This window comes from Chiroxiphia lanceolata, chromosome 2, assembly GCF_009829145.1.
Source record: "Chiroxiphia lanceolata isolate bChiLan1 chromosome 2, bChiLan1.pri, whole genome shotgun sequence".
In the NCBI taxonomy this organism is placed as follows: Eukaryota; Metazoa; Chordata; class Aves; order Passeriformes; family Pipridae; genus Chiroxiphia; species Chiroxiphia lanceolata.
Genome location: NC_045638.1, coordinates 69,205,919 through 69,219,187, shown reverse-complemented (window position 1 = coordinate 69,219,187; position 13,269 = coordinate 69,205,919). Strand labels below are relative to the sequence as shown.

General features: G+C 33.3%; 1 protein-coding gene across 4 annotated transcripts in view; it reads left to right on the top strand.

The window, feature by feature from the left end:
• The window catches only part of NBEA (neurobeachin), a 477,681-nt gene that overhangs the window by 177,970 nt on the left and 286,442 nt on the right, over positions 1 to 13,269 (top strand). For all 4 annotated transcript variants that reach the window (XM_032678783.1, XM_032678782.1, XM_032678781.1 and 1 more), the window contains one exon: positions 11,521 to 11,959. In XM_032678783.1, the coding sequence (XP_032534674.1) occupies positions 11,521 to 11,959 (439 nt within the window). The remainder of the gene's footprint in view (positions 1 to 11,520; positions 11,960 to 13,269) is intronic.

Genomic DNA, 13,269 nt, shown 5'->3' with positions numbered 1-13,269 from the left:
AGAGCAAGTTTCTGTGTATCAGACATAGGGTATTTTATTTTTAACCACTTTTGCTTGAAAATTAGGATTGGCTAGAACTGCCTCAAAACACACTTATTTAATGACATTTTAATTTTTATTAAATTTAATACAGTAAAATACATTATGCAACATAAATGGCATTATATTTCTATTTGTACAAAGCTCAACATTTGATTTAATGGATGGCAAAGGCAGGGGAAAAACAAATAGTTTTTCTTCTTATCCACATGTAGTACCTGGATAAAATATATGTATCAAAAGCAGAAAAAAAGGTTAAGAAGAAATGGAAGCAGTCACACGAAATCATCAAAATATTTAACATAAAGCATTTTTTAAGAATTGGGTCTTCTATAATATTGTCTGTAGTACTTGTTTTACCTTGAGTCAAAGTAAAATAGTTTTGTTTTTAAAATAGTTCAATAGAGCTGTAGTAAAACTGTGAACAGGATACAAAAGAAAACTGTTTTAGTTTTAGAAATAAATTATTCAATAAAGGTAATGTTATCTGTAGTTAGTTATTTTATTTGTTGATATCATCACATCCTTCAGGGTTTTAACTTTCTGAGGTCTTAAACTCTTACGCTTAACTGCTTCACCTATTAGAGAGGAAAAATATTTCTGCTTTTTATATTCTGAACCCAGTTCCTCAGTTTTGAACATTAGCAAGAAGTTAAAAAAAAAAAATTGCCAACACTGTTAGAAAAGGCTAAAAGTCAAAACATTTTTTCGTTTTGAGAATCTTGAATTCCAGTGGCTAAGCCAATTGTTTTCTTTTTAGAATCTGACTTGCTTTCAGATGCTGGCAGCTAGCATGTAATATTTGAATATTACTTTAAACTCTAAGGCAGTTTAACTTAATACAGAGTGGTTTAATGTAGCATTGAAAATTAAATACACAACTTTAAAGTAATGTCCTATTCATTAAAAAATTTATAGAAATTGAGTTGTTACGTGGAAGTGAAGTCTTTTATTAATTGACATGACACTAAAGGGATATAAAGAATTTGTTATTTGTCAATACAGCAAATTGTGTCATAATTTTTAGAACTGTACAGGAAAAGATCTCTATAAATTAAAGAAGAAGGATTGGTTCATTAAAAGAAATTAATATATCTATTGCTAGTAGATGGAATCTAATTAGAAACTTGTCAGGGGAAGGATAAGATAGAAGTAGGTATATTAACAGTATTTAAATAAGATACCCATTTTGTTCTTTGTGATTGTTTGTGGGTTTTTTCTTTACATAGGGTGATATCTTTAGTTAAAATCTGTTTAAGATTGTTTTAGACCCTACTTATCTCAAGCACAAGTATGTGATTAGTGTATCTTTCTTATGAGTAGCTGCAGCTGGTGCCAAGTGCAGGTTACAAGAATTTTAACATCATTATACTTGATAGAAACTTTGCCTAGTTTATTAATGTTGTTATATATGGATAAAACATAGTATTGAATCAAAAGACTGTAAACATGTTTTGTGGGGAAATATATTCTAGCTTTACTTACAAATGTTTCTAGGTGGTAAAATAATACTTTTTTTACTGATATTCAAATATTGTTCATAAGCTAGATGTTATGGTGCTTGAAGATGCTTCCCAGGAAGGAAAGACTATTGTAGTAGTGCCATGACTACCATTTAACAATAAAAATATTTCTTTATAATGTTCTATACTTCTGTATTTATGTTTCTTTCTAAGATGATTCATGGGGAGGAGAAAAATGTATCTCTATCTGTAGATTTACTCCATGTCATGTTTGTTGAAAGTGCTTGGGTTTCTCCTCCTTCTTTCTGATAACTTTAAAGGGTCTGCAGTATTTCTAAAATAATCAGTGCTTAGTTGGACAAAGCAGAACTTGCCAAATGAAAAGAAAACTCCCTCTCTTCAATTTAGCTCATATTTAGTATTACTCCTTGAAATAATTCATTATCACCATCTCAAGGAAAATAGCAGATCAGAACTATTCTCTTGCATCTGAAGGTTGTCTGTGAAACACAGTCCTACAAAAGTAATGTTGCCAGACTTGCTTTTTCTGTTCATAATACCAAAGAATTAATTAAATTAAGAATTAATTATTAATAAAATATGGAGGTGTAGTAAAGATGGGAATAGCATTAAAAATGATTAACCAAAAGCTCTGTATTGGATTTTCAGTTTTTCATCTCAAAATCATCAGTCATATGTATGTTGTACTTTCTGAAAATATTAGTAGTGAATCAAGATCTGAGCTAGTCATCCTAACCTCCCTTAGTAATAGGTGTAGAGAAGTCAGAGCATGTTTAGGGTGCAATTCATCTGACTTGCTTAAATATCTACTTAAAAGAGAGGTAAGCTGGCCTCTGGAAATGCCTGTCTTTTTCCATTCGCTGTAGATGTCACTGTAGACCTCTGCCTTGGTCAGATTTATCCTGACTCTGAGACTAGGCTTAACTGAACTCCAGACACAAAACTTGCTTTATGACAAAAGCTGGAATGAAATTTTTTGATGTCAGGCTCTTAATCCAATCTAATGACGTTATGTGCCTTAGTAATATCCTCCTCCATAGCTATAGTTGGTTACATATATGTTCTCATATATATATATATATTCTTCTTTAAGACTACTACATGTATATGGTTTAAAAGTTGGAACTATATATCCATCTAAACAATTACATAATGTCTTCAACCTAATGATTGGCAGACACGTTCTCTTTGTACATGACATCTGATAAATCTGAGCAATGCATATCATTGCCCCTCCAAAAGCCCCTTATATCTTCTCTACCTATTAACCTTTCTCCATTGTAAAGTATTTTTAAATACTGATTTGTATTGTATTGAGAGGATTCTCAGTTTTCTTTTTTTTTGTCTTATGAGTATTCCAGTCTCCTTTTTTGCCTGCTGAGTACTTGAGATCCTTGAAGGAAGACTATTCCTTGCAGTCTGATATAATAGCAAACCTCTTTAAAATTTTTAGCTTTCATCTTTAGCAGCATCTTCCGCAATGTTCACGTGTGAAAAATCCTAGTTGTGTTGTATTTAGTAGGGAAGATGTAATAAAGCTTAATCTCAACTCCCAGTGATGGGGAATGATTTCAAGTCCTTTGAAAATTTTCCTTTCAAATTCAGAAGGGTGAAGATAGTCCCAGTAAGCAAAGCTACTGCCTGTAAAAGGCAAACAAGCTTCTTCTGTTTTATTTTACAAGCAATTACATGAAATTAATCTTAACATCAGAGGAGGTTCAGGTCTTTGTAGGATGGTTATCAAGACTCATAAGGCTTATGACTTAATGGCATGTTCTGAAAATGCACCTGAGCAGTAGAACTTGCCAGTTCCCACAGCCTTCTTAAAAGTATGTTAGTTAAGGCAGAATTAGTGGCCATTTAGTGGTCAGCAAGAATTACACTTGTAAATTGAGCATAAAATGCTGAAATTTTTATTTCTGAAATGGGAGCAACTGGAATAGCTTAGAAAATACAGTTTTGCTCTCTGTTGTTTTCTCTAGTTAGATAGGGATGTTTTCCCCAAATTGGTATGAAAATATCTGTTATGTCTGGAAGATGTGGAAGTAGAGACTGAAAAACAGAGTAGACCTTTCTCTTACCAGCAGAGGGTAATCATTACATATTTTGAGACAGAAATTTCTTTTCCTCGGAATAAGAGAAATAGGGGAACGTGGCATCTTCTGTTAATAACAGCTAATCAGCCTTATCATGTAAAACCAAGTAACCTCTTCAAATTACAGGTGCAAATCTGAAGTAGATTTAGCTATGGTGCTCAGGATCACTTAAGATGAGCTTTCTCAGTTCTGGTTGTTATTGAAGATATCCTTGCTTACCTTGATGGTTTATTGGACTGTTTCTTTCAACAGTGCTTCCACATCTACAGCAGTGGAAAAGTGTAAAAATATATATATGTATATATATATTTTATTACACTTCAGCTGGCAGCCTGTTAATTATGGACAGCACAATTAATGTTAACCAAAAAATGGATACATATTTTCTGTTGAAAATTGATATTTCCATTTAGCATTAATCAGGAATGTTTCAGAAACAAAAGCATTGCAACAGTGCAATTCACTTTATAATATATTGTGTGAAGAAAATTATTATGTAGGTTCTCACAAATTTTCATAAAAAATGGATTGACTTTTCCACTCCCTTGCTATCACTGTCTGTATTTTTCCCAAAGCACTGTAAATGAATAGATTTCTTAAAGGTATGTGCTACAGATGGACTGGAAGCTATTGATTTTTTTTCCTTGACAGAACAAACTATATTAAAAGGTTGCAGAAACAGCTTTTTCTTTGAGGACAAGTAAAGCATCAAGTTTTTTAGATCTTCTAGGTATACAGTACTCTGGGAATTACATTACTACGCTGTTTGTATTCCTAATGTAGTAGTGTAGAGATTTACAGACTATTTTTAAACTATTTTGCATAGCAGTAGCAGTCTAACTATGCAAAGTGGACTAGAGGACCAATTTCCATTATCTGTCAAAACATGCTTTGCCTCCAGAAGGTCCTGACAAAATTCATGGCTCCATCTTCTGCAAAATCTACTTGTACATATATTTTCAAGAAAGGGGAATGTTATAAGGAACATGAGTGATAATCATGAGAATCATAAAATTCCAATTCTACTGAATTTCTGACTGCTGCTCAAAATAATCACACTGGTCTTCTGATGAAATATATGCTGCTTATTCCAACAACATCTGAGAAGACGTGCATTTGAAGATCATGAGAGGGTAATGAATACATCTTAATCTATTGTTTATTGTCCTTCACCAGCTACTTAAGGCATCATAGGAGACATTTGCACATACATTTTATTATTAATTGATCAGTCATTATATACGCATGAAGCGGTTGTAATAGGGATTTTTTGTAAATAACATCAATATTTATTTTCACTTGTACAAATAACAGATGTTTTAAAAGTTTTTGAGTTGTCAAAGTAGTGCTTAAAACAAAATGTTTTTAGTGTAAGTTTTATTGTATTATGGAACGTACTCTCTGCTTTGCTGTTGACTTTTGCTGCTGGGTGCTGCAACCTAGGTGATTGATTTTATTTTTTTTATTTCTTTTGCAAGAAATGTCCAATTACGAAAACATCATCTTTCTTAACATGTGTCAGAAATGCAGATATTATCATAGATACCTGTAATCTACTTTTTAATTGTGTGATTTTGAGCTTACACAATGCAAAAATAAATAAATGAAAAAAATAGAAACTGAAAAATAGCAGAGAAATTCACCTACAAAAAAAAATAATATTACTATATCGTTCCTAATTTCTATTTGGGTTTTGTTTCAAAAATGTAAACACCTGGCTTTATACTCTGAGGTTGACATTTCTTTAATAGACCTTCTCATTTTCTTATTTTTATTTTGTCTTCAGTCTTTTTGGTTAATACCTTGTTAATACTTTGCTTTAAGATTGCTGGAATTTTGTTTGGCAACCAGGTAATCAATCAGACTGATGTCTTATTCATCTAACGCTGAGTGAAAGAGTTTTGATTAGTAAAGAAAAATTAAGACATTGATTAAAGACATTGCTTAAACAGATCAAGAGTTATGTCTGTCATAAGTAGCTCTTTCAATATCCTTTCTATGGTCAAAGTAGAAAGAACTGCCCTGTGTGTTTGCCTGAGCGACTGCAGGGAAAGAAACAAATGATAAGACTTTTGAGGAATTTGAGCACATAGAAGCAATTTGCAGTGAGCAAAAAGAGAAGACATGTACTTATGTGTGTTCACCTGTGATATTTTTCCTAACTGAGAGCTACATCCTTTCTCCTCACAAATCAACTCTGGTTAAAAAGAAATTCCGAACCTGCTGCATTAAATCACCTATCTCAAGATCTGTGCCCTTCCAATTGCCAACCCACCCCAGAGTCTTTCATATCTGACCTTCTCCAGCCCCCTTCAGCTGTGTTGCTTCTGCACTCAGACATGCGTGTCAGAGCCCTCGGGTATCCCTGCTTGTGGTTCCTCTTCCCAGCCAGAGGCTGTCATGGCATGTGCTCTACTTCCACCTCTTCATGTGCACGATTGCTGGCATGCTGTTAGAAATCTGATTCTGCGCTGTTGCATTGCTGTCCTTGTGGAAGGAAAGGACCAGTGTTTGATCTGGCAGGAATTTCAGAAACCTGGATAAATACTCTAGATGAATAACAGATGGAGGCTAAATGCACACTGCATTTATCAAATATTTTCGTAGATAAAAGCCTGATAGTGCAAGAAGGACAAATTGTAACCCTACGCCAGGCTATTTTTCTCACTTTTAAATATTTTAATAAATGAAGAAACTTGTTTAAAATGTTTTAGAAAAGCAAATGAATTCTGCGAAATAAAAGTCAGTGTTGTTCAGGTAGCCTTGCCTCAGAAATAACAGAACCCCATGAAGTCGGTTAGAGGGACATGACCAAATTTGCCTATTAATGCATAGTTATGTGAAGACAAATATCAGCCAGGTTACCAAAATGAGTAGATGTTACGAGGCTGGGCCATGACTAGGATCACTAGAAAAGGAATTTTTTCTCTTGACCCTTTATAACTATCACACAGAAATAGAAACGCCAACAGAAGAGAAGGTCCTGGGGAGATACAAAAGCAGCTTGGAGTCTTAGGGCAATTTTTCTTACTGTTGTGCCTCATCCTCTGAGGACATTTCTGTTGCACCTTCATTCTTGCTTACTCCTCTCAATGTATTTTTAAATCAGATCCTTATTACTCTTTGATTCTGTCCCCATATTTAGTTTCTCATGTCAGTTTAATTGTGCTGCTTCATATACATGAAAATTATTAGATTGATGTTGCTAGGAAGAATTTTTCCACTCTATTTTATAGCCTAGAGTTTAGGAATTGATTAGTTGACTCTTCCACCTATGAAGGAAGCTGTAATATCACTGCCTAGTTGGAATGAAAGCATTTTCAGCTTATAGTGTACTTCTTCTGAAAATTTGTAGAAAACTGCAAAGGGGTGTATAAAAGGCAGCTATTAAGGTTATCACCCATGCCTTAGGATAGTTATACAGAAAACAACTCATAAATTTTCCAGTCCACATGCAGACTGAAAGGTGGCAGCAACTCCTATATCAAGATTGCCCCAAACCTTCCATTGTCAAATGTTTCTACATTGATTGCAGTAGAAATTTGATAATAATTTGAGATAGTATGACTTCCCAATAAATTTTCAGCCATATTGTAAGCACTTAAAAAAATAATTTTCATACATTTCACTTTTGAAAAATTTCAGCTCATTTTTACTTGGGAGGTTTAATGACATGAAAAAGATAAAAGGATTACAGGAATTTACACACAATTTTTCCATTTTTTAAAGTAAATAAATATTAAAAGCAGAATATTTTGTATTGTCCTTTTTAATAATGGCAAAATTGTATATATTTACCTGACATATAAAATGTCTCATTATTAAGTTAATAAATAGGGGCAGTGTGGGTTGTATTTTTTAGGCATATGGAAGCAGTGCAAGAGCTATTTAGGTAACTCAGTAGGTTAAAACAATTACAATACACTTCATAAATCACAAGCAAACAAGATATTTTAGGGAAGCAGCGTGACGGATGAGGTCACCAGATATACAATATGTCATTTAGTTAACTTAAGCCCATATTTTTTCCATAATGTAGACGAACTCATTAGTTACAATGAAAAACAGTAAGAAGGAGGCATCTGGCTTCCAACTGCCTGTTTCTGACAGGGTTAAGATCACTAGATCCAGTAATGTTTCTGCTTTGTCTACTGACATGGCCTTGTACTGTAGAAAACTGATGAGGTTTGCTGAAAATTTAGAGGCTTACTGTCACAATGTTATAACAGAGACAGATGCAATCAGTTGTGTTTTTGCTTCTGTTCATGTTTATCATTTTGATAAGTTGCTTTAAATATTTCGGATTTTTATAAAAGCATACACATTTATGGTTTAAGATTTTTCTAAATCACTTTATGGAGCAGTATTCTTCATTCCTGAAATCTGAAGGCAATAGGAGTGCTGGGACATGTTATAAAAGAATATAAAACAGAACTTATGGATATGCAGTGTTGTAACCAAAATTGGTTGGTTTTGTGACCTGTGCTAAGAAGTTTATCATTTACCTAAATAGTACTAATAATAATGCTGATCAAGAAGGCCTAATAATACATCTTTTCAGCCATATTTTTCTGGATTTCACATATCCTAATTTGCTATATTCTTATTTGAAAGCCAATTATAAAGAATTTTATCTGTTCTGAATTTATTATCCTTTGATTCATAAAAAGTAAATTGGACCTTTTAAACCTTTATTCATTTAGCTTACTTGATGTTTTAAAAATGAGATCTAATGCATTGGACTTAGGTAGTTTTCAGAGATTGTTATTCATAGTGATAAATCAGGCTAAGCTTAACTGGCTTAGTGCAGCATATTCATATTAGGTGTTGGAGACATGGTAAGAAAAGTAAAGATACAAATCTAATTTCTGTGGAAATCAAGTATCTATACACTTACCTGAATTTAGAATAATTCCCTTCAAATTTTTTTCCCAAAATAATTTTAATTAGTATTATATATGTCTTATTTAAATTCTACATGCAAAAATTTAATTTTACTTCTATTTTTAACTTCAAATGATGCAGGCCTCTAGGCATTTTATTCTTATTTGGGAACAAAGGATTACAGGGCACCTGCTGAGTAATTAAGTATAGTCCTATTTCTAGTATCTCAAAATTAGTTCCATTTTTTGAACTTGCTACTCTGACTGGAAAACTATTCCATAACCTTAATTATATATTGATGACTGTCACTTCCCAAACTTATTTTTATTCCTGGCAAGTTTTCACTTAATTATTCTCATTCCAACTCTTCCATTTAGCTTAAATTCCTTTTTTTTTTGAGTTTTCACCCTGAAAATACATATGATAGCTGTCGTAAAACCCTTCAGTATTAGTTTGGCCAGACTATGTCAGTCAAACTCTTTTTCTGCAGTAATAGATTGGTATGTATCTCCATAGCAGCACTTCCCTCTTTCTCAATTATAACAGCGTGCACAGTATTCCATAGTGAATCCTACCAAAGCCTTCTCTAATGCCATTAATAATGCCATTCATTTACAGAAGATGAATTCCAGTTATAACACCAATCTCTGTATTCTTCACTAGATGCATAGCTTTTCACCAGTAAATGTAATCTGTAGTTCTGCCATAATGCTTGCTTATAGTCATCCTTCTTTGACCATCAATTGTGCCTTGTAACTTTGTCATCAGCAAATTTCAGCTTTACTGAATTTACTATATTGACCCTTATTTTCTTTGAGCAATAAATATTTAAAAAGCTCTTTTAGCAAAGTCATTTTGTAGTCTGTCTCATTCCATTCCATTACTATTCTTTACTCCAAAATAAATTCCGAAGTCTTGCTTACTCTTGAATGTTGCAGTTGTCCAGATAATTTTTTTCCTATTTCTAAAAAAAGAGAAACCATGTGTGATTTTCTCCATTCATATGTCGCTGTCTCCACTTCCCTGTTTGGCAAAAGTGCCTGCTACTAGACCAGCAATATCATGGACTGTTTCTTTCAAAAATGGCTTGGAGTCAGTTCATTGCTATGATTATAATGTATTAAAATCTTTCTTCTGGTTTAGATAAGGTATTTGACTTTCCACAACTGTATTTCTATTATATTTCTTGTCTTTAGTTTTCTTTTCAATGTTGTTGACCTTAATGAAAATTGAGGTTAGGTGTAACCTAACTTCACTATGTAGTGGACTATTGTCTTTTTTCAGTGCCCTCTTTCCATTTACATAATAATGGAGCCTTATGCCATTTTATTTACCATACATTTCATGGGCAACAACCTGCTTGACTGGCAGTCCAGTCCTGATCTTCCCTTCAGTTGAGAAGTGTTGTCTTTGCATGGATGAAGTTTAAATAGACAAGCAGAAAATTCATTAGAATCGTTCTGTGGATCAGATGTCCTTCTGTGCCAAATATAGGCAGTACTAAGTAGATACGAATCTTTTTACTTCCTGACCTGGCAGATGCTAAATGCATTTGATGCAGCTCATAAATCCAGTTTCTACTTCCTGCTTCACAAAGAAGAGCTCATATCTATTTGATAAGATACGTTTAAGGTACTTAGGAGAAAAAGGAGGAGGAAGTGGCTTCAGTGTTTATGGCTTTTAAAAGAAGAAAACAATACTCCTTATAATGGGTGATTCTGCTTTGTCTTTTTAAAAGCCACTTCTGTTCTATCTGTATCTGTTTCTTAATAATTGTACTCAAGCAGAATACACAACCATTAGTTCAAAGACATAAATAATGTCATATAGATTTTTTTTTATGTGCACATACACATATCCAAACTTTTGCCCATGTGCTAAATAAATATTTTACACCTGACTGTACTGAACAATTGGTAATGAATTATGAAGTTGTTATTAAATTTACATTGTTGAAGCGTATTTTGTTTGTATTAGTCAGAGCTTCATCCAAGTATATTGTAAAATATTTCCCATAATATCTACACCACTATATCAGATTCATAAAAAAAAGAAGCATTCTTATTTCATACATAGGCCAGCTAAATTTTATAATCAAGACAAGTAATCCAATGAAAATAATGTAGTCTGAAAATAAAGTAACAAATCATTTTGAGTGAGTGCAAGCTTTCTGTCATTAAAAATAGCCATAGTTTGTTTTGCTTTAAAAGAAGTAACCAAAAAGATGAATATGGAAGTTACAACTTAATGAAGCTGTTATGTCTGTTTCTCTGAAGTAATTAATAGAGGTATGCTCTTCTCAGCTACAAGATGTTGCAGAGTTTGTTTCAATCTGGAAATGTTCCAAACTCAACAGATTTCTCTTGCCTATGTCTATAAAAACTATATCTATTTTATTCTTGAATACTTCCTGAATTACAGAATTTTACCTTTTGTGGGAAAAGGGGAGTTATCTAAAAAAATGAATAACAACACATTTTTTCATTCATGTATAAATTAATCTATATTAAATGTAACGATATGTGTGTAAGATATGTATAATACACACTTTAAAACATGAAGCAAACAAAATGTCTAGCAATTTTCTTTTGAATGCAAGATTCATATTTGCTGACAGCAATACAAAGACTAAATTTTACAGTAATCTGAAAGCATAAGTGATTGCAGTTTTCTAGTAGACTCACAGGTCATACAGTTATGTAGTCGATAGGTTATAATTTTTAATGTTGTTTCTGCTGGAAATGTTTTGCTATTTGATTACTGTGTGAGTAGTGGGGTGTAATTTCTGAATGTCACCGAGTTTGCATAATGTGATTTTGGGCTCCCTCTTCCAAGCCGGTATATATGCCAAACAGCTGTTGAAAATGTTTTGTATGTAGAATGAATTTTTACAGTTTAAACTACTATGATTTGTGGGCTTTCTAACACATTTATGTCTTTCAAAACCTTATGATCATATTTTTAGGGGGAAAGAAACCCAAACTAAATTATTTTTCATAATCTCTATTTCACTGCAGAGACACCAACTGTATTTCCAGAAAATATTAAAGACAAAGAAACACCGACACCAGTTGAAGATATTCAGCTGGAAAGCTCTATTCCTCATACAGATTCTGGAATTGGAGATGAACAGATGCCCAATATTTTGAACGGGACAGACTTGGAGACCAGCACAGGCCCTGATGCTATGAGTGAGCTATTATCTACTTTGTCTTCGGAAGTGAAAAAATCTCAGGAGAGCTTAACAGAAAGCCCCAGTGAAATTCTGAAACCTGCATCTTCGATATCCAGTATCAGCCAAAGTAAAGGCATCAATGTCAAAGAAATACTGAAAAGCCTTGTGGCAGCCCCTGTTGAAATTGCAGAATGTGGCCCGGATCCAATCCCTTACCCAGATCCTGCACTGAAGAGAGAAGCTCAGGCTATTCTTCCCATGCAGTTTCACTCGTTTGACAGGTATATGGTTGGATTAATTATTTTATATTGATGTAATTCAGAAATTTGAAGATTTTTTAAATTTTTTTTAAAAGGGTGTTCTTCTATGGGTTTGTATTAGACTATGTTATTAACAGCTGCATTACTTCTCCTTTTCTGAATATGGACCATATAGTATAGACAAAAGTTATTCACCTTGTTTTTCTCTGTTAGCAGTGAATAAAACTCTACAAAATACTTAGAAAACAAGCCTGTTGCAAAGAAATATTTTTGCAATAAAATCTTTTTTTTCTTTAAAACAGCATTTTAGTGAGGAGGAGGAGGGGTAATATCTGCTGATATAGAACAGACTGTGCAGAAATTCAGTGGAATATTCTTTCAAAGGCTTAAGTCTTAATTGGATCCATCATTGCATTGTTTTCTGGTACTGAAATGCTTTGACCATGGCAAGTTATTTGCATGGTCGTGGTAGAAAACAGTTTCCTTTTAGGTCTTTAAATAACAAAAATGCTCAGAAGTTAGTGCTTAAAACTGAACTGCTAAACATTTTCACAGAGTCCTTTCTTTATCTTTTTGGGGTATAGCTTCTGGGTTTCTAAAGAATGTAGTTTTCTTTAAATGTCCAGTCCCTCTCGGTTATCCTGAACATAGAAATTGTGACAAGTTGTGCAATTGACCTCATCCATTTGGGTTCAAATGTAACTCTTATGAGTGTTGATGGTTTTTTTCTCTTAAATAGATGATCCTGCTATCTGATATTGGTGAGTGAGGTAGATCAGTATTTTTTTAATATAACCAACAACTATGAAGGAAAAAATTGGCAGATTCAGGCAGGTCCAGCAGTTTAGGAAGTGTTGCATTCTTTTCTCCAACTAAAGAAATGTTATTGAACTGGGGGCATCTTGATAAAACTACTGATGTTCTTAGCCCACAAGGCCTCAACTGTCTGGTTGCACCTCATGGTGGCATTATTGAATGATGCCCATTGTTCAAGGAAATACTCCTCTGTACAGTTGGTTCATACTTTCAAAGTACTTGACCACTTTGGCAATCTTTGGAGGCAAATATGAGTGGTGATGGTGTCACTTTTCCAAATTACAAAATGAAGTAGATTCATATGCTAACGCTATAACTTTTCACAGGGGATGAAGCAAAGGTTAGGGGGAAAAAAACTTTGAATAGTGTATTGATACAATATTAGAATTAATTTAAGTATTAATTGAGAAAGCAACATGAATTTTGGCTTGTGGTGATTTCTGAACATTTTGTGTTGCCTACAGTATCCCAATTACCATTGAAAAACTGAAAAAAAGTACAGCATGATTATTTTT